The 24,749-nt window shown below is 41.3% G+C and overlaps 2 protein-coding genes across 8 annotated transcripts; both read right to left on the bottom strand.

The window, feature by feature from the left end:
• Positions 1-8,410: 8,410 nt before the first annotated feature.
• Positions 8,411-17,604, bottom strand: slc31a1 (solute carrier family 31 member 1). Of its 7 annotated transcripts, XM_085283281.1 has the most exons (8): positions 17,412-17,603; positions 13,995-14,033; positions 13,647-13,839; positions 11,193-11,317; positions 11,032-11,104; positions 10,504-10,672; positions 10,322-10,387; positions 8,411-9,636 (listed from the first exon to the last, which is right to left on the bottom strand). In XM_085283281.1, exons 4-8 carry the CDS (start codon positions 11,310-11,312, stop codon positions 9,435-9,437), a joined length of 630 nt encoding a protein of 209 aa, XP_085139407.1. In that variant the 5' UTR covers positions 11,313-11,317; positions 13,647-13,839; positions 13,995-14,033; positions 17,412-17,603; the 3' UTR covers positions 8,411-9,434. The 7 variants fall into 7 exon arrangements, with proteins under 7 accessions (XP_085139407.1, XP_085139403.1, XP_085139402.1 ...); XM_085283277.1 differs by lacking the exon at positions 13,647-13,839 and having other exon boundaries at positions 11,193-11,314; positions 17,295-17,604; XM_085283276.1 differs by lacking the exon at positions 13,647-13,839 and having other exon boundaries at positions 17,295-17,603.
• Positions 17,605-22,085: 4,481 nt separating this feature from the next.
• atp6v1g1 (ATPase H+ transporting V1 subunit G1) lies at positions 22,086-24,443 on the bottom strand. Its single transcript, XM_085283275.1, has 3 exons — positions 24,242-24,443; positions 23,520-23,620; positions 22,086-22,802 (listed from the first exon to the last, which is right to left on the bottom strand). The coding sequence occupies exons 1-3, from the start codon at positions 24,321-24,323 to the stop codon at positions 22,629-22,631; spliced, it is 357 nt and encodes a 118-aa protein (XP_085139401.1). The 5' UTR covers positions 24,324-24,443; the 3' UTR covers positions 22,086-22,628.
• Positions 24,444-24,749: the final 306 nt, after the last annotated feature.

The following is a 24,749-nucleotide window of genomic DNA, read 5'->3' as shown; positions in this document are numbered from 1 at the left end:
TCTCCCTGAGATTATTCCTCATATAATAAGAGTGGCAAGTTACTTGCCACTCTGGACAGGAATAATGGTCCCTCTCTTCCAAAGCACCAGCATCAAATTAGTTTCTGTTAGCGAATCAAGTTCAAGCTCCTCACATATCATCATCCAGGGTACAGTCATATGCTCATGAGGAGATCCCACGCAGGTGTAGGCCACAGCCAGGCTCCACCATCAGCCAGCAGGCCACATCCAGCAGGCCACAGCCAGGCTCCACCATCAGCCAGCAGGCCTAGCCAGGCGCCATCATCAGAAATTCCGCTTCCGGGTCCCTCGTGGTGGCCGCCTCGTGCTCTCGCTTCAGTATGCCACCCAAGAAAGGCCCAACACCAGAGGAGGTTGAGGACATTAAAACCTCCCTCGGAGCGCTGTGCGGAGACGTGGCCGCAGTCAGGGCACAGCAGGAGCTGCTTCTGGAGGAGGTAAAACAGCTACGCCTCCAAAATGCCGAGAAGGACAGACGGATCATGGATCTCGAGCGGCGGGTGGATGAGCTGGAGCAGTACACCCGTACGAACGACGTGGTCATCAGCGGTATTAAAATCAAGCCGTGGCCGGGAACGTCGGGGAGCCCAGCGACGAGGAGACCCGCTCGGTAGAGCAACAGGTGGCGTCCTTCCTCCAAAGCAAGGGGATAGAGATGGACCTGGAGCACATAGAAGCATGTCACTCACTGCCCAGGAGGAGTGACAGACTGCCGGCCATCGTTATGAGATTTGTCAATCGGAAGAACAAGGTCGCACTGCTGAAACAAGGACGCAAACTGAAAGGCACGGACGTTTTCATTAATGAGCATCTGACACGAAAAAACGCAGACATCGCGAGGAAGGCAAGGCAACTGAAGAAGAACGGTAAAATACAACATACATGGGTAACAAACTGTAAGATTTTCATTAAGCTAAACGGGACACCAGAAGAGGCAAAAGTACTGATAGTGAGGAACATGGAGGATCTGGACAAGTATAACTGACACCAATGTATCAATTACACCAGGAAATGACATGGACACGTTGAAATTAGTTCTTCAACAGAAAGTAATTGATCTAGATTGTGAATATAAGGAGCATAATATAATAGATCCAGAAATAGATTCTGAAAGTAACTTTCTCTCTTCTTTTGTTAAAAATTGTAATTATTTCACTCAGGAACAATATGAAAAAGAAATTAACCTAGACGGGAAGCTCTCATTAATTCACTTTAACAGCAGAAGTATGTACTCTAATTTTGATTTCATTAAGGACTATTTGCAACAATTTTCTCGCCCCTTTAGTGTTATAGCCATCACTGAAACTTGGTTCAATGTCGATAAAGGAATAGATTTTTGTTTGAATGGATATGATTTAAAATACATGAATAGATTAAATAAGGCGGGCGGCGGGGTTGCTATATATGTTCATAACGCTATAAAATATAATGTTGTAACAACTATGTCTATGGCTATTGATGGAACTTTGGAATGTTTGACTATTGAGATTATGAATGAAAAAAAGAGAAATGTTATAATAAGTTGTATATATCGGACACCCAGTTCAAGTATTGACACTTTTAATGAATGGATAGAAAAAACGTTTGCTTCGGTGAACCAAAAATTACTATTTATCTGTGGTGACTTTAATATTGATTTGCTAAACCCAACAAGGTTAAAAGCCATTGATGACTTTACTGACACAATGTACAGCTTATCACTATATCCAACAATAACAAAGCCAAGCAGAATAACATCACATAGCGCCACTATTATTGACAACATTTTTACTAATGTCATGGATTTCCAAATTAATAGTGGCCTGCTTGTCTGTGATATAACTGACCACTTACCAGTTTTTACTTTGTGTGACTGTGATTTAAAAAAAATAGATACCAAGATCATGATAGCAAAGCGAACAATAAATGAAGAAGCAATTCATGCCTTCAATTTCGATTTAGCACAACAAGATTGGAGTTCGGTGTATGAAGAGTCAGATGTGGACAAGGCTTATGATAATTTTCTAGATATTTTTACTATGTGGTACAATAAACATTGTCCTGTAAACGAACACATGACAAAGAAAAAAAAGATAAAAAGTCCTTGGCTCACAAAAGGAATTATTAATGCTTGCAAAAAGAAAAACAATCTGTATAAACAGTTTATCAAAGTAAAAACAAAAGAAGTGGAACAAAGATATAAAGCATATAGAAATAAATTGACTGATATTATAAGAACGAGCAAACAACTTTATTATAGAAGAAGATTATATGAAAATAAAAACAATATAAAAGGAACTTGGGATGTGTTAAACAACTTAATTAAACAAGGATCTTCTGGAACATCATATCCTGATTACTACTGATGCAAATGGTGAAAATCACAACATGAGTAATATTGTCGATGGGTTCAATAAATTCTTCATAAATGTTGGCCCTGAACTAGCAGCGGACATCCCGTGTCATAAAAATGAAAATATCAGTAATATAAAATCAAATCCCTTTTCACTGTTCCTCTCAGCTACAAATGAGCAAGAAGTAATAAATATCACATTAAAATGTAAAAGTAAGTCTTCAGTGGATTATCATGACATAAATATGTCTGTAGTTAAACAGGTTATTCTGAATATTGCTAGTCCCTTAACATATATCTGTAATTTATCATTTCAGTCCGGTTGTTTTCCAAAAAAAATGAAAATTGCGAAAGTAATACCACTATATAAAAGTAATGACAAACACAGTTTTACCAATTATAGGCCTATTTCTCTACTGCCTCAATTCTCAAAAATTCTAGAAAAACTTTTTAATTCAAGATTAGAAAAATTCCTTGAAAAACATCAAATAATAAATGTTGGTCAGTATGGTTTCAGAACGCAAAGAACCACTTCAATGGCGATAATTGAGGCAGTAGAAGAAATTACTGATACACTGGATAAAAATAAATATGCAGTTGGTATTTTTGTTGACCTCAAAAAGGCCTTCGACACAATCAATCACTCAATTTTACTGGATAAATTGGAAAGATATGGTATTCGAGGGAAAGCTGGTAACTGGTTAAAAAGTTACCTAACAGGTCGGGAACAATATGTTAGCATAGGGCATTACCATTCAGAGAAACTTGGTATTACATGTGGTGTTCCCCAAGGGTCAGTGTTGGGACCAAAACTTTTCAATGTATACATAAATGATATTTTTGATGTTTCTCAAGTACTTAAACTCATACTGTTCGCAGATGACACCAACATATTTTTCAGTAGCGATGATTATACTGATCTTGTAATGACTGTAAACAGGGAGCTAAAATTAATAAAAAAAATGGATAGACATAAATAAATTATCATTAAATATAAATAAAACTAAAGCAATGTTTTTTGGTAATTTAAAATATAATATAGAATTACCAATTATCATTGAAGGTGTACCAATTGATAATGTGAGTGAAAACAAATTTTTGGGAGTTATAATTGATAACAAAATTTCATGGAAACCCCACGTCAGACACATAAAAACCAAAATTTCTAGAAGCCTCGCAGTTTTGAACAAAGTGAAACAATTCCTTGATAAAGATGCACTTCGTACTCTGTACTGTACCCTGGTTCTTCCATATCTTACATATTGTGTGGAAGTGTGGGGAAATACATATAAAAATACAACTAATCCATTAGTCACAGTACAGAAACGAGCACTGCGTATTATTCACAAGGCTGGTTATCTAGATCATACTCACAAATTCTTTCTTCAGGCAAAGTTACTTAAATTCCAGGATCTGGTTAATTACAATACATCCATAATTTTGTATAAAGCTTTTACTAAACTTTTACCGGCAAATTTACAAACTAGATTTGAAATTCGAGAAAAGGTTTATAATGTGAGAGGCTTTGGAGAATTCAAATTACCCAGAACTCGAACAACCCGTAAAGGTTTTTGTGTGTCTGTATGTGGTGTGAAAATCTGGAACAGTCTGAGTTTACAATTGAAACAATGCAAAAATATTCATAGATTTAAATTTCTCTACAAACAGTTGGTCTGGTCACAGTATACTCAATGATGGGTTTTAGTGTGCTCTGTAATGTCTGTCCTCTTACCATTGCTGGTATGGATTCCAAAATAAAAATAAAAATAAAGTGTGCGTATGTATGTACATATATGTACTTGTGTGTGTAGATATATATGTATGTATATGTATGTGTGTTTGTTACTTGTAGTTATTACTGCCTGTTACCTGTGGTAATGCAATTTATAATTTATATATTCTGTATTCAGTTATGAAGGCTCTAATTGTTGGTTGCGAGCTGCCGCTTAGATGCTTGTATCTGCCCAGGGCTGTTGATGGGTCTGTATGCAATGATGGGCGTAGCTGCGGGAAGTTTATTGGGTTTTTTTTGTTGATGAGTGAGTATAGGGGTGGGATTTAATAAGTTTTCTTCGTCCCACTCCTTTTTCAGGCAAGTTTTGTTTTTTGTTTTGTGTATTTTATGTTCAATATAGGTATTTGTTGTGCCTGAAAATGAATAAATAAATGAAAATGAAAATGAAATGAAAATCACAGCAAGTTCAGCCACTGTTGAAGCTGAGTTCAAAAACATAAAACATGGCCTTTTCAAACATGAAAACTTGCCTGTTCGAGTCGATCACTTCATTGCTCGTCATCTTTCCTTCATCGAGGGAAATATGCGGATTTGTTCTGCAAAAGAAAAGATCAAAGATGAGGCAACAGTGGGATCACTGAAAGTCACAGATGCCAATTCTGGATCCATGACGACTCACAGTGCAGAAGACAAAATAAAAATGGATGCTCACCCGTTTGTGGGGTCTGATGCTGCCACAAACATTCCTCCGGCTGATGAAGATGCAGTTGAGAACTGGCGGGGCCTGACTGTTCCGCCCAACAAAAGGAAGAGGACTTCCTACCTCTCTCCATGTACCGAATGGCTCCATGCAGATGAATCATTTGGGGCCAAAAGAGTGAAGGTGGGATTATTAAAAAAATGGAAACCTTCATCAGCCTATTAGATTAGGGGAATCAACAATCTCTGTGCTCAATACCTGTGAATTTGATGCATTTTTTCAGTGCTTATGTTGTGCCTTCTGTGACAGCTCCACATTTCAAAGTGCTGTTCTGAAGGACAGTGAAAACCCAGTCCTGCAGCTGGTGGAAGCTATTGCCACAGATGGTGTGACCCAACAAATCTACAGGAGGAGAGCAGAGCTGCTTAGTGTAATGTTTGAAGCTGTCTCGTTGAGGTCTGGTGCGATTCAAATCGATGCTCAGTGCAATATCTCCGCTGTAATTGCTAAGACAATGAGGAACATATCAAGTGTTTGTTTTACCAAACACTGCTCTTCACAGCACTGCTACCTCAGCAAAGGGATGACAAGGGAAGTGCCATTTGTTTCTCCTGCCATCTCTGTTCTCAAAGAGTCTGGTATGGCACATCTTGGCACTGCTGTGGAAGCAGGACTTGGCCTACCTGAGTCTACCTGCCTCGGGCCACTCTCCAATCCATCTCTGTGTCCATCACAATTCAAAACAGAAGACAGCACCACAGGAAATGAGCTCTGTGCAGGGACAGTTACTCACAGCTACAACATTGGAGATATCGTGTGGATTGATATTGATCTTGCAAACCAAACAGAATTTCCATTGAATGAATTTCCCTCCAACCTGGTTCTCCAAGGAAAGTTGTTCACTTTAAGGGGAATTAATTGCTTTCCATGGAAAGATGACCAGTGATGGTTTGGGGCATTACACTGCATACTGCAGGAGAGCTCCATGTGTGTGGGAGTGCTATGATGACCTGGGAAATGGAGTGACAGGAGCATCTGAAAAGAACAAAATACAACCCCATGCTGTGTTATACTAGGGGTGGAGGAAAAAATCGATTCTGTGTAGTATCGTGATATTTTGTTTGCTAACAATGTATCGATACAGGAACAGCAGAAATCGATATTTTGTTACAAAAAAGTTTTTGTGCTCTAACTTCAGAGCATGTTGATCCTTTTTCTGAGCAAAAATCCTGACATTCCTTCACTGTCCAAATGTGTTTAACTTTTTTTGGCAGCAATAAATATGACAGTTTACTTATTTTAATTTAAGACATGTTTTATTTTAATTAAGTTTAAAACTTTTTTTATTTAATGTAAAATCATATTTTGTTTTAATTTACTTTCAAATTCTTCAGTTGCTGAAGGGGCTGCATAGTTTTCATAAATTGCATAGTTCAGAATAGCTATAAGTGTACCAGATGGTTGCATTCAGTTAAGTTGGGCTAGACTGTAATACAAACCGTTCAGTTTGTCAACAATAAAACTGACTGAAATGAGAGAAAAACTGAGTGTGAGACTTTGATATTAGATTAAATGAATATTGATAAAGTTTACCTTTATGTACAGAATCTAAATATCGCAAAAATTATTTAAAAATTGCAATATCGTATCGTGCGTTAAGTATTGTGTGTGAATGTGTGTGTGAATGGGTGGATGACTAGATATGTAAAGCGCTTTGGGGTCCTTAGGGACTAGTAAAGCGCTATATAAATACAGGCCATTTACCATTCAAGTATTGTGATAATATCGTATCGTGGGATGTATGGTGATTCCCACCTCTATGTTATACACAGTATAATGAGTGCTGTCTGCATTTTTCTGTTTTATTTGGTTCATTACAGTTACATGTGTTCAAATGGCTAGTGTGTGTTATCAGTAAGTTCAGTTTTGCATATAAAGTTAAAGTTCTAAATTAAAAATCTTTTAACACTCTTTTGTCAGTCTGATGTATATTTGCTTTACACACCCATTCACCTTCACCTGTAGCCTTGAAAGTAATCGTTCCATTCTTCTGTCAATAATCTTTCTGTATTTGTTTTGTGTTGACCTCGTGGCTTAAGTCAGGGGTCAGCATCCTTTTCAGTTCAAAGGGCCCCTTTTGCCCCTGCTGCTACAAAACGTGTCTAGAGCCTTAAAAAAAGAAAGCGCTTATAAATATCTAAAAAAAAATGAGTTGTTGTATCGTGTAAGCTACAGAAATGTAAATAAAAATGTTTATCTTTAGATTTTATAAGAAAATGAATCATCTAACAACGGAAAAAGGTATTTGTTAAAATGAAGCTTAAGTGAGTCCTTTCCATAAAAATTGAAAATTAGGAAAGATGGGCAACCAACTTGAAAATTATAGCAAACAGTTTTGAAGCTAAGAAACATTAAATCGCTTTTAAAAGCCTTGTACATTCTGTGAATAGTCAATGCAGATATTTCATAAAAAACTAACTGTTAACAGAACCCTTTCTTGTTGTCTTTATAATAAAACATTACTTACTTGGTCTTATAAGAGCCACAGTGGAGGGGCCAGAGAGCCACATGTGGCTTTAGAGCCGCAGGTCGAAGACTCCTGGCCTAGGTGCTGTGGAATATTCAATTTTCTACATGTAGGTGGCAACCTATGAAAGCAAACACTTTATTTTCTTCTGAGACAGCTACATTAATAATAATGAACATATATAATTCAAAACAAAATATAGAGACAAACTGGGTATGTAAAAAATAATAATAATAATTTAGGTATACGTGAATCACTTCACATGAAACTCAGTTTTCCACAGAAAAAAAATAAACGTTTCTGCACTGGTAACAAAAGAAATATCGACCCTTCCGACTAAATTGTGTTACTAGAGTTTGAACTAATAAAACTTAATATGTAGCAAGCCTAAGAAAAGTGGACAGTCTTCTATAAAAGAGCAAAACTCCACAGCTGCTGAAACTCACTGCCACAGACACTGGTGTTATACAGCGTAGGCCGTAAGAATTAAAATCATATCTCAGAAACCGTAGCAGCACAAATGCTAATTTTACCTGCACAAATGTAACACCAACCGCTCCGCCTATTTGCCTTTACGTTTCAAGTGGGTGGGGGGTCAGCTTCACTCTGCTATATTTCCATGGCATGTGTGACATCAATGGGAAACGTTTTTCATGCCCTTTCCACCAGTGGAAATCAGCAGATCATCTTCTCCATCTACGACCTCCTCGCTGAGATAACAGTCCATTTCTGTCCGTGCCTTCTCCTCCAGTGTGCAATTTGTTTGTCCATGTTTGGACTTCTGTGTTCTAAACACGCAAATCAGTCTGTGCATGATTTCACTGCTCCTCTCATCAAAACTTTTGTGCAAGAAAAATATATCACCTATTGCCGGTTATTGGTCTGATGATTGCCGGTTGGAAATTTTTTATTTATTTTTACATATCACCCAACACACACACACACACACGCGCGCGCGCGCACGCACACACACGCACGCACGCACGCACAATGTGACAGCCACAAAAGAGGAAAAAACAAAAACAAAAACCCAGAAACTCTTGTGTGAACCTAATGGAGAGCAACATGCTGCTCCACAAAGACAACAAAGACAAGTTTCTACTTAAACTTTATTCAGTTTTTTACTGATTCCAGCATTTAAAACACGATCACATAAAACAGTTTCCTTCACAGGGTTCACGTCATAAAACACAAGACGAGATCACACCAGCTGGTCCCACACAGCCTCAGGCAGTGCACCAGAAGTAAGTGCACATGCTAAAAAGCCTGTGACCAAAATTATGTCCACATACTTTTTGCTGGAGTTGGACTTTAAATCCAGCAATCCCTGCGATCCCATTGGTCCAGAATGTAAACTCCACCCTCCTCAGTGTGAACCATCAAAAATAAAGTAATCACAACAGTAGAGACGTTCTTATGTCATCATCAGCACATGTGGCAAGTGCTAAGATGTCGACTTAAAGTGAAGTGAAACGAGTCGAGGCTCCGCCCCCACCTTCAGTCAGCAGTAAGGCAGCAGGTGGCAGCGGCGTTAAGGCCAACGGTGACTCAACTGGCCAAACAGATCATGATGCTTCAATTTAAAACAAAATCAAGTGACTGCTTCTGACAAAAACAAAAGTTAAAATTTCATTTGATCAACATCGAGCTCCGACTGGCTGATTCAGATAATAATAATAACAATAATAACAATAATAATAATAATAATTTTCTAAATATCTTAAAACGTAAACATGAAGTAAAATTTAACCAAAAAAAAAAAAAGCTTTTGATTTGCTCTGTACATACAACAAATCAAAACAGCTCCTAATCAATCAATTCCTAGTAGTCAAAGAACTGATTACATCCTGCCTTCTGATTGGTGGCCCAGCTAATGAGCTGCTAACGATGCTAAGCTAACAAAACGGGGAAAAAAAGTGAATTGGCCAATCAGAAGACAACTAGCTTGTCGTTTGTTGCCAACTACAGTATGATGTGACATTACCATTTTTACCAGGTAATGCTGTAATTTAGTGTGTCGTGCTAATTAGCTAACTTGGTGTTTAGTTCTATTAGCACACAGGCCAGCATGCTAATACTGAGTGTTAGCGAGCATTCATAGTGCTAAATAGCATGAATGCTAATGGCAGTGTTCTGTGATGTCAACAACCACCGCCTTTCTCCAACTAAACAGGAAGTAGCCCATTCCAGCACCAGCTGCCACAGCAATACAGAGGTAACCGTTGTAGGTCATGAAGACGAGCATCAGGAAGTAGCTGACGACCACCTGGATGATGTGCAGCAGGGTCTGTAGGAAGTGGGCGGGGCTCAGCATGCGCTGCCTGAGAGGTCAAGAGATAAGACTTAGCATTAGCATCAGCATGCTAAATAATATTACCCTTCAATACTTGTAGCCCTGTTAGCATTAGTATTGCTTTTGCTTATAGCACTTAACACATTATAATAAGCTTAGAGTTAGCATGGAACCTGATGACTGAAACATCTTTGGATTGCTAAAAGTATCCTAAGCTAAAATTGTGTACATTACCATGGATTAGTGTTAGCAGTTAGCATCAGCAGTAATAAAGTTAACATGTTTTAAAGTTAACATCATGCACAAATGACAGCGACCAAAGTCTTATGGTGACTTACGGTGTTTAATGTTCAGTTTCACAAAGACAAAACATGTATTTATTTGTAAGACTTAGCCCACCACTAGCTTTAGCCTGTCCAGAATCAGAACTAGAATTATTACAGTTAGCATCATCAGCTTCCCAGTGTCACAGAGCAAGACACCACATACAGGCAGGAAGTCCTCCACCACTGTTAACCCTTTAACATCCACCCGCATATGATTAGATTAACATTAGCATTTGAGTCAACTAAACCATTAGCAGGTGTAGGACATCTTGTATGAGAACCTGCAATTAGAAGCTGCATAGAAGTCTGAACAGCCTGATCAAAGCAGACAGACAGACCCACCTAGGACAAGAACCTGAACCAAAACCAGAACCCAAACCCATTTACCTGGGAAATAATTCCACGAAGCGGGAGTTACTCATGACAGGAGGCACCGCCCCCTCCAAATGTTGGCTGCCAATCAGTAAAAATTAGTGTTTACCATGAGGTAAATGACTAGGAATTCTGAGAGACCGACACCTCCTACTCCTCCTTCTTCTCCTGTTTAACGGTTACCGTTAGCAACGTACCCAACCGTCTTGTGCGTCTCCATCAGCACTGTCCCATCAGCCCCGGGGAGTGGCATGGAGTTGTAACGGACGTTGACCTGACTACGACGCAGAAGAACCTCACGACCAATCTTCAACCCCTCGTACAGGGCGGCCAATAGGAAGACACCAATACATGCCCCCACCATCTCTGATTACGTCAAAGGAAGAGGAGGTGGAGTTAACAAACAGTTAACAGATCCAGTTATAAAAAACACATTCAAAATTCATACTGCAAGCAAAATTTCTAAAAGTCTAAATTTAATCATAATCTACATAAAATGAAAAATCTGAAAAACTAAACGTATTCAATTTAGTACAAAACGCATTTTTATACATAACCCTAAAGCTATACAGATATAACTACAAATGTAAATATAATATTAAAATCATTATAAATTATAAAATAAGAACAAAATAAGCACACAAAAAGAATTTAAAAAGTCTTCAAGTTTATTATCAGAGGAAATAAAGGATCTTAGCCACAATTGTGCCGGTGACATCACTCACCTCCAGGTGAGTTGATGAGCAGACCGGTGAACAGCAGCTCCACGTTATTGTAGCCGAAGTAAAATGTCATCATCTAGTTAACAACAGCATGACATCACACAGAGACCTTTCACTACATCATCTATGACCTGTTATTAGCAGTGATAAGCCCCACTTCTTACCATCATGTGACCTCCATGGTTCCCTTCCCCTCCTCCTCCTCCAGAGCCGTGGTCGTGCTCTGAGCTGGTGGGCGGGGCCATGGTGCTGTGATTCATGTGGTGATTCATGTGGTGATTCATGGCTGCTGTGAGACGAGACAAGAACCATCATCATCATCATCATCACGAACACCACCACTACGCTCTTTGGACTATAGCTCCCACAATGCTTTGGAAGCAGGAACATTTAGTGAACATTTCAAAATTAAAGTATCTGAACTCTGTGTGAGCAGACCAAATCACGACATCAGTCGCCTTTGTTTCGCAGGTATGATTGAAACCACTGCAGAGCGGTACCTGTAACTTCTACAGCATGGTATGATAAAATATTATGGTCAACGGTATAGAAACAGCTCTTCTGGTCTGAATCGTGTCTGATCAGGATATTGATCACTGACCTTATTGGCTTCTGATTATGAAATTATCGGAAAGAAGTGGTAACTGTAAAGCTGAATAAACACTGGTCATGTGACTGAGTCACATGCTCGTGGTTACCACAAACTGTATATAAAAGATAGATGTCAATGTGATATCACCCGTCCCCGTTTTAGCTTTTAGGCACTAAGTGAGGGTGCTGCTTGCTCCTCCTACAGCCATCTGTCATTCACCAGTAGCCCCACCCCCAGAATCCTGCCCTGCTGCCTTATTGGTGCGTATTTGAGAGAATATTTGAAAGTCTTTGTTTGGAATTAAACAAATTATGGTTTATTGCTGTGATGCAGTCAAGGTGCGTATGTCGTCTTTGAAATCCTCTCAGGTGTGGCAGTTACGCACGCTCTCATGACGAGGCCGCTGCATCTGTAGACCGACCTGCCTTCTGTAGATCTGTTGCAGCCTGTTTTACCGTCGCCTTTGCAAACCTCTGCATAAGAAATGAGCGATGTGTATCTATGGAAACGACCCGCTGCGCCGAGACTGCTTTGTGGCATGTTAGCACTGCAGCTGCCGCCAGTGGGGCATCAGGTTTAAGCCACCCTCACCAGCCTCAGAGCGAGCTGATGATCTTCCTCAATGCCAACTCCTCCTCTCCAGCTGAGCGTCATCGTTAGCATCCATGCACGGCAACACCTGAGCTCACCTGTGCGGTTAAAATAAAGCTAAAGCAGCTGCTCTCCTACCTGTTCTTCCTCAGCGATCCTCGCTCGTCCATGCACAGACACCAACTGACCACTGGTGACATCACCACAGCACATCAGTTCGCCAACAGCTGTAACTTCAGCAACAGCCTGATGTCACAGAACAGGCGCCCTCACTGTAATCCGATTGGCCGTGAGGCCCCGAGGCTAAGGAAAGCAAAACCAGCCAGTCGGAACACTCTGAGCTGGCGTCTGCCATCAGCCAATTAGATTACAGCATCGTTAACATTAAGGGGAAGGTTGGTAATTGCCGTCAGCAACCATTAAACCCCAAGTCATGTTTGGGCAGGCCGCCTCCTCTCTCTCTCTCTCTCTATTCAGTGCCTCTGTCTCTCGCCCTCTCTCTGACATTAGTTTTGGTTCATTTTAGTTTTTTCCACTCCGTTTGTTTTGTTGTTGTTTTATATTTTATTTATTTTTAAATGATCTTTTATTTTCAGCTGTAGTGGAGGAATTTCAGCTCTGGGATCAATAAAGTTTATCTTATGTGACCTTTATCACTGATCAGCTGCAGTTTGGTGTCAATAAAGTTTATCTGATGAGTGAAGAGGCGTGCACCTGTGCACATGTAACAGCTGAACGTAGAGCACGTATGAACAAATCAAACCCAATCTCTGTCACGTTTCTATGGGAACCCAGAATTCTCACTTCCTCTTCTGTTGTTGTTCTTCCCGCTTGAACTCGTCTGGATGCCTCGCATGATTCCCGTGGCGTTCTCTGCACAAACAGGAAGTGGGGCACATTTTCTTGGTTCACAGATGCAAAGTCCCACTGACATACTCCAAAGCTGAGGAAGTCAGATCAGACATGAAACGTGTGTTTGGACACAGCGAAACTCCTGCTTCCTGATGATGTCATCACCTGTGATATCTGTCCAGAATAAACGTCCACAGAAGCACGGTGAGGGCACGGAGGACACCGCGCAGCGTTTCAAGTTCACACAAAAAAGAAACAGGATGGGACGAGGAGACGCCCTTTTCATCTGAGACGTTTGCAGAGGAGGTGGAGCTTCTCAGCTTTTCCGACAGCAGACCATCCATCGGCCAATCATGCCATTCTCTGTTACCTCTGACTGAAAGGCCTGCAGCACCGCATCAATCAGAACTTTTCATGACTCAAACTGATCAATAATGCACAGCAGCGGTCTGAACGTCAGTTTTCACTCTGAACAAAATGGGCACTTCCTGTGACATCAATTCAGTATTAAGTTAATTCATTTAACGCCAAATCACAGCAAGGTGCTTCATACTGTAAGGTAGAGACCTACAATAACACCCACCAATCAGCAAGCACTTGGCAACAGCGGGAAAGAAAAACTCCTTTTTTTACAGGAAGAAATCTTGGGCAGCACCAGGCTCAGCGAGGAGTGGCCATCTGCCGCAAGGGGAGAAAGACTTCATGCTTCAGCGTGGCAACAGGAAAGGTCAGGTGTCTCACTTCAAACACCAGCAGGTCAACTGCTCTGCGTTCCCCTGTGTGACCATCAGTGCAGGTGCAACCACACAGGATGTTACGCCTTTCACACATTTCAAAATAAAACTAACTCAATTCTTCATCTTTACCTGCTGTTTTCACTGTGAATCCTGTGCTCTGATTGGCTGATCTCAATTTATTTAGAAATTCTTACCTGCAGGACAAAGTGACGGGTGATCGAGCTCTGAAGAAACTGAAACAGCGAGAGAGACACAGAGACTTTAACAGCAGATAAAAGCTGATTACACGACAACCTCCAGCCAGTCATAGGCTGGCTCCACCATCAGACAGCCAATCAGCTTTGAGCAGGCTGAACTCTGACTGCTTCATTCTGTCCCTCTCTTTCTCTCTCACACACACACACACACGCACACACAGCAGGAACCTTGATGAACCTGGATCCAGGTGAGAGGTGGATCACCTGTCTGAGGGTTCAGTGTGGGGCCTTACAGGATTGAACATCTCTGATTGTATTATTATACATTAAAGAATTCAACCAAACTTAATGAATGTGATTCAAGGGGCATCTTGAATCGAATGTGAATCAATAATCAATGACAAGTGTGACTGCAGCTCAGCAGGATAAGCTCTGAGCTGACTTTACCTCCTCTAAGGCTCTGACAGAAGTTTGGAGCAAGGTGATTGGACATCAGTGTTACCCACACTGTGAAAGCTCTGCTCTGATTAGGTGGTCTCTGCTGGTCCTGATGCGGCTGACATCACATCCTGTTCCTGCAGATGAGCAAAGTGACTCATCGCTTCTAGCACTTATCCACCAGCTGAACTGAGCTCAGTGAAGCCAGCCCTCGCTGCTGCAGCAGACCTCCAGTCAATCATTCACACCCTCCTCAGCTTTGACCCCAGCAGTCACATAGCACTTTAATTTCAGTTCACATAGTTCAGGAGGTCCTACAGAAAAAGAACCCGAGCATGGCGGGTTCATGCCAAAAAGGTGTGACTTTATGGAGGTCAAAGGTCACACAGCAAGAATCAGACACATGAGGTTAGAATCAGCTGGCAGGTAAAACGACAACAACCTCCAAAACACCTGATCAGAAGAAATCAATCATCATAACCAACACCGCTGACCCACACCTGATGGCTGACTCACCGTGTGCGCACAGTCAGCAGTGATCAGACATCAGGACTGCATCAATTCTGCAATCTACTGACAGGCGAGCAGGAGCTGCTGCAATACTTAGGGCAGAGATCAGAGGTTATCCCTGTGTGTGTCTTCTGCTTTGATTCCTGTAAAACCCCGGTTGTCAAACATTAGCCCCGGGGGCCAGAATCAGACTGGCAAAGACTGCAGTCTAGCTCACTGGATGGCACTGGTATATCTGAACAATGTCTGCGTGGAGTTCAGGGATTTTGGACTTTTAACTGTATTTTCGAAGCTTTACAGCTTTTCTGCTGGTAAAGAGCTCCTCCCACTCTCATTCACGCAACACCACAGCAAATACATAACAGAAAAACAACTGAATGACAGAAAAGTCCTTCTGTCAGAGCCACAAGAAAACAATAGTAAAGGAAACTCTTCAGTTATGTAATTACAGGAGGATCTGTGTAATAAGCTACCAGAACCAGAACTTTCTCTGAATTTTACACATTTATTAATTTATCCTGGAAGATTTCATGTCATTATCTTTATCAGCAGCATTGTATTATTATATTTAAAAATGATATATCCTGTTGAACATGCACTCCTTTTCTCACATTCACTGAGATCAAATGTGATGTTGGACTTCTTCACACCAAAGCTTCTCTGGTTTAAGATCAAAGCTGCCAGCATGGAGTCTGACAGGCTACAGAACTTCCCTGACCTCTTGAAACTGCATGTGTGAGTGTGTGTGTGTGTGTGTGTGTGCACTCGTGTGTGTATGTGTGTGTGTGTGTGTGTGTGTTTCCAACATAAACCTGAGAAACTGGTTCTACAGTCAGAAACAAAGAGAGAGTGTGTGTATGTTCTAGGGGTGGGGGAAAAAATCGATACTGTGTAGTATCGTGATATTTTGTTTGCTAATAATGTATCGATACAGGGACAGCAGAAATCAATATTTTGTTACAAAAAAGGTTTTTATGCTCAGAGCATGTTGATCCTTTTTCTGAGCAAAAATCCTGACATTCCTTCACTGTCCAAATGTGTTTAACTTTTTTTGGCAGCAATAAATATGACAGTTTACTTATTTTAATTTAAGACATGTTTTATTTTAATTAAGTTTAAAACTTTTTTTATTTAATGTAAATTTATATTTTGTTTTAATTTACTTTCAAATTCTTCAGTTGCTGAATAGGCTGCATAGTTTTCATAAATTGCATAGTTCAGAATAGCTATAATTGTACCAGATGGCTGCATTCAGTTAAGTTGGACTAGACTGTAATACAAACCGTTCAGTTTGTCAACAATAAAACTGACTGAAATGAGAGAAAGACTGAGTGTGAGACTTTGATATTAGATTAAATGAATATTGATAAAGTTTAACTATATGTACAGAATCTGAATATTGCAAAATATTTTTTTAAAAATCGCAATAATATCGTATCATGCGTTAAATATTGTGATAATATCGTATCGTGGGATGTATGGTGACTTCCACCTCTAGTATGTTCCCAGCATAACTCTGAGCAACCGGTTCTACAGTCGTGTGTGTGTACATGTTTTGACATCTTTGTGAGGACAGAAAATTGGACAAAATGCCTGTGAAGCTCAAAATGTGGTTTTAGTGTCAGGGTTACAATTGGGTTATGGTTAGGTTTAGGCTGAGGGTTAAGATTAAGCATTCGTTTAGATGGTTAGGGAAAGCATTATGTCAATGAGATGTACTCACGAACATATGAAAACGAGTTTGTGTGTGCGCGCGTGCGTGTTCATCACTGTGAAAACACCGTCTCGGTGTCTTCACAGTGATGTTATCTGAGGTCACGCCGTGGTTTGAGGACGTCAGGTTTGTTTCTTCTTCTCTGTCGGATTATGATCCAAGTGTTTTTGTCGCGTGTAGAAGACACACAGAATTCCAAAAGGTTGATTCTGTTCATCTGGACGTAGCGTCACCCATCCAGGTGACATCCAGTCTCAGCTGACTGCAGGGTTCGAAAACACACACAGACACTCAGGTGAGTGGAATCCCTGAGGACACCTGGCCACTTACAGCCGCCGTGTCCATGTACACGCGCGTGCACGTGGCAGACTGCACCTGCTGTGCCGCTGCGTGTTGCCTTCGCCAATCACAGTTCGTCACCAAACTCCCTTTGAAATCTGTGGAATTCTGGAAGCAAAGCGGGCGGCCACGACAGCGGATCTGAGTGGTATTCACGTCACACAGCGGGGGGGTTCACAAGGACCTGAACTCTGAGGGGAGGGCTGCACAGAGCCGGAGTAATCACGCAAACCTCCCGTTTCCGACCCGGTTGCTGGTTCCGATCTCGGACCTGCCCGTTTACCGTTAAAGCTCACCTTTCTTAAACTGAAGTTTTTTTGCAGGGAGTCTCGTACAACCGCCAGTCATGTGCTAGCGCGTTGCAGCAGAGGTCACTGGCAGAGTTCCGACGAATCAAACTCAGGTCAGCTCACCTGGAAAAGATCCGGAGGTTCCTCCTGCTCTCTTCCTTCGTCGGCTCCGAAGCAACAAACTCAGAGGTTCTGGGGAAAAACCCAAAGAAGAACCACAGAAAGAAGAAGGAGGAGGGAAAAAAGTCGCTCAGCTCAAGTTCTCACTGTCTGCCTCTGCGCCACTACGCCGCCACTTCCGGCAGTGACGTCAAGACGTTTTTACGAAGCTTAGAGGAGGTTGAAGGGAAAAAACGAATCACCAATCAGAGGGCAACTCCTGATGAGGGGGCAGAGCCTCGGAAGCCACGTCGTAGACTTTTTGTAATGACGAGTCAGGTGACAAACAGCAGGGCAAAAAGTGATGCCATCAAGTCACGTCACTTGTCAGAGTCCAACAATAAAACCATCAAGAACAACAATAAAAAGAACAACAACAAAAATAAAATAATAAACAAGAACAGAAACAATAAAATTATGAAAAAAACGCCACAAACAACAAAAACAACAGAAAATCTTTTAAAACAAAAAAATATATAAAACCATCAAAAACAATAAAAACGACTGAAGCGCATCAGAGGACAAACAGGTGCTGTGACTGTTTGTGGCCGTCAGCAGGCAGATGTGAAGTTCTGCTCTCACAGCTGGAGCAGGAAACTGACCCTGCTGCAGGTATGTGCACCTGTTCACTGAGATGAGCTCCTGTCCCTGACAAAGGAGTACACTTGGAGTCACACTGTCTCGGGATGACGAATGAGGGCTCAACCCTGTGCAGGATGACCTCACAGGCTGGAGCTCACTCACACAGATGGTTTCCATCAGGCTGAAGGACCTGTTCACTGGTGATGCTTCAGTTGAATCATGTTTGTTTACAGTCAGGGTTAAAAGGTCATATGCAGGTAAGAATGTCATCAATTCATTCACCACAAAAAGCTTCAGAGAGAGAAAACAGGAGAGTGATGACGACTGATGGAGGCAGACACCAAATGCTGCTGGGGCTTACCATTATGCACTACTCCTTCAGGAATGCAGCAAAAATATGAACATAAACATGTTCACATGCACACACACGCACATGTGTCACAGTTATTTGCTGTGTGTGCTTTTTTATGGTGTGTTATCACAGTGCAAAGATTTCTTATGGAGCCCAGGAAGAACTTGATTACAGTACACGTGTGTGTGTGTGAGAGACGTGTTATGAATGGGCAGAGTTTGACCCTGTACACTAAAGTTTAAACCATTTCAAATGAACGAGTTTATGATTAACTGACGGAAAGGAGTAACTGTTTCTTCTTTTTTATGTTGTTTAAATTACTCAAAATAAATACAACAATGAAATCGTTAAAAAATTTTGAACAATTAAAATATAAGTACAGTGTACTAACCAATTGTGCCACTGGAGCTTCTGGACCAATAAAACAATAAAAAGAAAAAAGACAAAACAAAATTTGAGCACACACACATCATGTATTTATTCATATATATATACATTTATATACACATTTATTTATAAATTCCCCACTCGCCCCTGCGGCAGTCTTTCTTTCAAGCTCGGGTCCTCTACCAGAGGCCTGGGAGCTTGAGGGTCCTGCGCAGTCTCTTAGCTGTTCCTAGGACTGCGCTCTTCTGGACAGAGATCTCCGATGTTGTTCCTGTGATCTGCTGGAGCCACTTGCCTAGCTTGGGAGTGACTTCACCTAGTGCTCCGATTACCACGGGGTAATTCTCAAGCTCTTCTCTGAGCCATTGATACTTCCCTAGCTTCTTGTGTTCCTTCTTCCTGATGTTGCTGCCATTCAGTATCTCTACATCTATCACTAGAGCTGTCTTCTTCTGCTTGTCTACCACCACTATGTCTGGTCGGTTAGCCAGCACCATTTTGTCCGTCTGTATCTGGAAGTCCCACAGGATCTTAGCTTGGATTGTCTCAGGGACATCTTTACACAGCCTGCACCTGGGGTCGTGCCTAGTGTAATAGACCCCAGCCTCTATGGATCTTGTACTCAGAGCTTGTTCCTGTGCTGCCATTATTAGTGCCTCTGTGCTGTCTTTCAGTCCAGCTTTGTTGTCTCATCCTGGACTGTGGTGTTGACACTCACCAATCCCTGGCCTTCTTCCTTCCGCTTAGCATACAGGCTCAGGGTGCTGGACTTGGAGTGAAACCCTCCATGGATGGTCAGGAGCTTCCTTGTCTTGATGTCAGTGGCTTCTATCTCCTCCTTTGGCCAGCCTATCATCTCAGGTATCAGACATAAGTATTGACAGCCTGGATTTTGTTTTTACCGTTCAGCTGACTCCTCAGGACTTGCCTGAACCTTTGCTGGTACTTGGGGATTGCAGCTTTCCTAGCAGCCTCTTCATGGTTCCCATTTGCGTGTGGGATGCCCAGGCACTTGTAGCTGTCTTCTATGACTTCAATGTTGCCTTCTGGTTGTTTGATCCCCTCAGTTCTGACTACCTTCCCTCTCTTCATTCAAGGTTCAAGGTTCAAGGTTCTTTATTTGTCACATGCTTAGTTATACAAGTATAACACACAGTGAAATGTAGCCTGACACGCTCCTCGACATGTGCAAAAATTGGGGGGGGGGGGGGGGGGGGTGTAGAGGAAGAACATTATATATATATATATACATACATATAGTATATACACTGGGTGAATGTGCAGTAGTAGCAGCAAGTAGGTGAATTCTGTACATTAATAAGAATAGACATCTGACTATTTTACAGGATAGACAATATAAACATATTTAAAATTAAAGGAATTGAAATGTACATTGTGCCTTGGTTTAGTGTCTGGAAGAGAGTCCTGTCTCAGTCATTATCATCCAACTAGACTTCTCCAGTCTGAACAACGATGTCGTTGCTGTACATTCTGGTGGTGTGGATCAGTGAATCGATGTCTCGTTCAGGGTTGGCATACAACTTCATGTCATCCATGTAGAGGAGGCTGACAGCTGCTCCATTCCGTAGTCGGCATTCGTAGCTGGCAAGATCAGCTGGCAAAAGGGGAATTTTTATGTATATAAATATATATTAAATTTTAATAATAAAAGATTCAAAGTTGTGAAAACAATACATGAAAAAGATTATATTAAAGAAGTACTTAAAAATCATTTTCATGTCTCTGACCAAAGTTCAATAATTTTAAAATTGGTTTGTGTCATGTGGTTTTGGTCGTAGCACCGATGACAGCCTTCTGATTTCCAAGATGCTGGGTGCTCCACACAGAGCTTTATATATCAAACAGACATACTGAGATTTTTGAAACAATCAACGCTCAAAAAAATTTTCCCTGAGTTGCAGAGCTAAAACCAAGATGGCGTCTCGTATGTTAGTGACCAAGAGTGGAGGAACCTCCGAGCTGCTGTTAGGAACAAAGCTGTTTGAATTTCTGCAGGTTAAACTGGATGAACTCTTATCCTGAGATCTTTACTCTCGCTTACAATCTTGTTCTCATTGGGGCACGATCTCCATGTTTTCCACAGTTTCCATCGTTCTCCTCATCCCGGATCATAAAGCTGGACTACATGAGGGTGCATTCAAGTCACTGCTGAAACGACCAATCACAGTGCAGGTTTCAGAAGTTGGGTGATGTAAAAACCCAGCGTCACTGCTCACCTCTGATCTTATCTGTGATCTGACCATATCACCCGTGATAGTAGTAGTTTCAATATGGCGGACATGCGGTGTCATGGCGTTAAGCAGAAAGGAGTGTGAGGTTGTTCAAATCCTCAGCACACTGTTTTGTTTTGTTTTTAATCTTTTCTTACGTCCTTGGGTATTCTACACAATTTTCCTTGAGCTCAATCGGAAGACATTAGGAACAAGGGAACACACCCCAGGTGACTCTCTAAGTAGGGATGAGTATTGTCACCGATTTCTATAACTGATTCAATTCTGATTCACAAGGTCCCGATTCGATTTGATTCTATTCAATTTTGACTCAGAAATATTATCATTCTGATCATTTATCAGTACATATCCATATTTTTATATTCTTGTTTAAAAACAAAGGTGAAACTTGTGATGCCTTTGTGTCAAAGTAACTGAGGATAAAACACAGAAAAGCATGAAGGAGATTTACCCGGCCTGGCTTTTTATAGCAGATAACCTTAAAAATATTCTGCAGTAGATCAAAAATTAAAGAACATGAATCAGCAGAACATTACCTGATGCTGCTGAAGTGAAGCAAAGTTACAGCTAAGCATTTTGTAATTTGGCATCATTTTTAAAAAAAATTTAAAACTCGGTATTGAACAGCACAAACGGGCAACAGCACTAAACACAACTACAGACTGGTGTATAATAAGCAAGCAATAATGCAGAAAATAAAGATTTTTGATGGTAAACTGTTCTTGAAGCTCACTGAGAGAAAGAGCTGTGCAGAAAGTGTGATTTTTATGTGTCTTTACGTATCTGCGTACATGCCGTCAGGTAAAAGATCCACGCTTTGTATTTATTGTGCAGAATTAACCATTTGGCGGATATTGAAATAGTTTTGTGAGTTTTAATCTGAGATTCTGGCATTTCTGGCAAAATACATTTATATTTTTAAAAAAAAAATCGATTCAGGATTTAATGAATAGATATCACTACGATTAAATTGAATAAACCCACAGCTATCTGTAAGCACCTGTTACCCTATGAACGCGCCTGGAACACCTTCAGCCAATCACAGAGCAGCAGCACACAGACTCAGCCAATCAACATTTTTAATATGTTCATCATCACCATGTCACAGACAACAACAACAAGTTACATGGTCACAAACAGGAAACAACAATGTGGAATTGGACAGTAGTTTCATAATAAAAGTCTTTCCACTTTCTCCAGCCAATCAGACAACAGAGCTATGGTGAAACAGCCTATTAGCAGCTGTCACATCAGTTGGCAACTGCTGGTAAATTTACACCTGATTGGCTGGTGTTCAAAGTGGAAAGAACAGGCTTTTATTTTGCAAGATCAAGGAAACACTTAAAGAAAAACAAATTTAATTTGATATAAATATTTCGTAAACATCACCACAGTAACACCGACATTTAGACCACACCTTCACCCAGCATGGGAAAACAGGAAGAAATGAACTTTAACCTTCAAAATAAAAGCTCTCTGAGGTTTTAACACTTTTATAGAGTTTCTGAAATCACATGCTTTATCCAAGCTAATGCTGCTAACAAAACTAATGTCCAGGCCTCCTCTGTTTGCCCTGCCCCCCTCATCTTAGATAACATACTCGCCCCCTCAGCCAGCCACACGGTAGTTGGCATGAAACTCTGGCTGGATGTCGCAGATGCGCCGCAGCAGCTCGGTTAGCACGGCCTCTCGGTTACTACGGTAACTGGCCTGGATACGATTCATCTTCTCCGCCGTGTCACGATCCACCTCCACTGCGCTATTACCATGGGAACCAAGAGCCTGGAGGGAGGGGGAGTTTGGGCGGAAACAGACAAACATTATATATAACTTTTATTTTGAAATAACTATTATATACACAGAGTACTTAAGTATAAAAACCAGGTTTACATTTATATAGATAAAGATTTAATAATGACTACTACTAATGATTTCATAACAAACAATACAAAAAACTTATTTAAAAAGGAAAAAAAAAAAAGAGTAGAAAAAAAGAGCAGAATCAGCTCTCCCAGCCTTCAGTCAGAAAGCTTATTAAAGGCATTTTCGAAAACAGCTCCTGTACAGGTCTGTGGAAGCAGCTGTCTGACCTCTATAAACACTGGATCACATCTGTCTTTTTGGCAGAAATGCTCATTTCAAGGCTTCAAAACGAGACTTCACAACAGCCCGGCCCATGTCTTAACTGTGCTGGCAGTACAGGAATGATATTCAATCACATATAGTAAACGTTCAGATTTTATTTTCGAATTCAATCAATGGAAACGAATTAATTTTATATATATATATATATATATACATATATATATATATATATATATATATATATATCAAAAATTGAAAGTGAAACAAAGAAGAAAATAAAGAAAGAAAGAAAAAGTTGTTTCTGTGATTCACGCTAAATTAAAGAAGGAAAATAATAAATCATTCTTCAGCATGTAAACAGAGAGGAAGAGGAGGGAGGAGGAAGAAGGGGAGGAGAAGGACTAGGGTACATACAGCTGCCTCCTTGGTCTTGAACTCCTTCTCTCTCTGCAGGCGGTACTGTTCGATCTCAGCCTGAGCTTCTTCCTTCGCCTGCTTCAGTCGCCGATTCTTACCTGCACACAACACGAGAGAGAAACCATTTAAAGACTGGACTCAGATCAGTCCGCAGGTTTACAGGTAACGGGTGGAGGACGGTGGAAGTTTAATGTCTGCAGATGAATTGATGCGCGGGTTATTAACACTACTGTGACTCTAGGTCACATGACCTCAGTGTTTCACCATCAGGAGACCGGAACCACACTGATCATGTGATAAAAAACTGCACAGAAACAGACACCCGCGCATGAATCATGGGCTGACCGGAAGTGAACACCCTGCAGTTACCGACCGTGTTACGGTTCTGACCCGGTCACGGAGCCGTTACATTGCCGCGAGTTTTCTCCTCACAGCGGAAACAGACCTGCTTCTACCCCGATCTGAGTCGGATCGGGCAAAGCTATAATCCCCTCCCTGACGTGCTCAGGGAGGTGCCAGCAGTCTGACGGAGGACCGATCCGATGATGCTGTACCGAGTCCGGTCCGTGTCTGACGTCAGAAGAACGCGAGCAGCCAGTGAAACTGTAAATTCACCGAATTACAGACCGAGTTCTGCCTTACACGGTTTCTGCTCCCTGTCAAAGGTAACAGTGGCCCCGCTGCGGGCTCGGCGCCCAGAAGGCCGGACTGGTACTCACGCTTGCGGGCCTCGGCCACCTTCTCGGCCGCCCTCTTCTCGGCCTGCAGCAGCTGCTGGATGCCCTGAGACTGGCTCGCCATGCTGGGTCACTCTGCGCGGACACACGGAGCAAGGTCGACGGAGGATTTGTGCTGCTTCTACCTCCTCTGTGGCCGCAGTCAGCTGATCTCACGTCACGCTGCAGACGGTCACGTGAGGAGAGTCTGCGTCTTCTTCTGTGCTCAGCATGCTGTGTATCAGCGCCCCCTGCTGGGCTGGAGGGAGGTTCTCACAGTTTCTCTCCACAGTAGCTCCATCATTAATAAACAATATTTACATTTTTAAATACTAATGTAAGTTAGATTTTTATTGATTGTTCAGATTTTTAAACCACAAAAAAAAAAGAAAAGAGAACAAAATGAGACCAAAATATGACCGACAAACATAGAACAGCTGACAGCAGCTACATGTAACAGCCTTGAGCTCAAAGATCATAAAAGAGAGAAGTCCTTTTTCATCACTGCCAG

The sequence above is a fragment of the Mchenga conophoros genome, linkage group LG7, assembly GCF_057382185.1.
Source record: "Mchenga conophoros isolate Kocher_MC1m ecotype Shallow Benthic linkage group LG7, M_conophoros_male_GT1.1, whole genome shotgun sequence".
NCBI lineage: Eukaryota > Metazoa > Chordata > Actinopteri > Cichliformes > Cichlidae > Mchenga > Mchenga conophoros.
The sequence above is the reverse complement of the archived record's forward strand: the minus strand, read 5'-3'. Positions and strand labels throughout refer to the sequence as shown.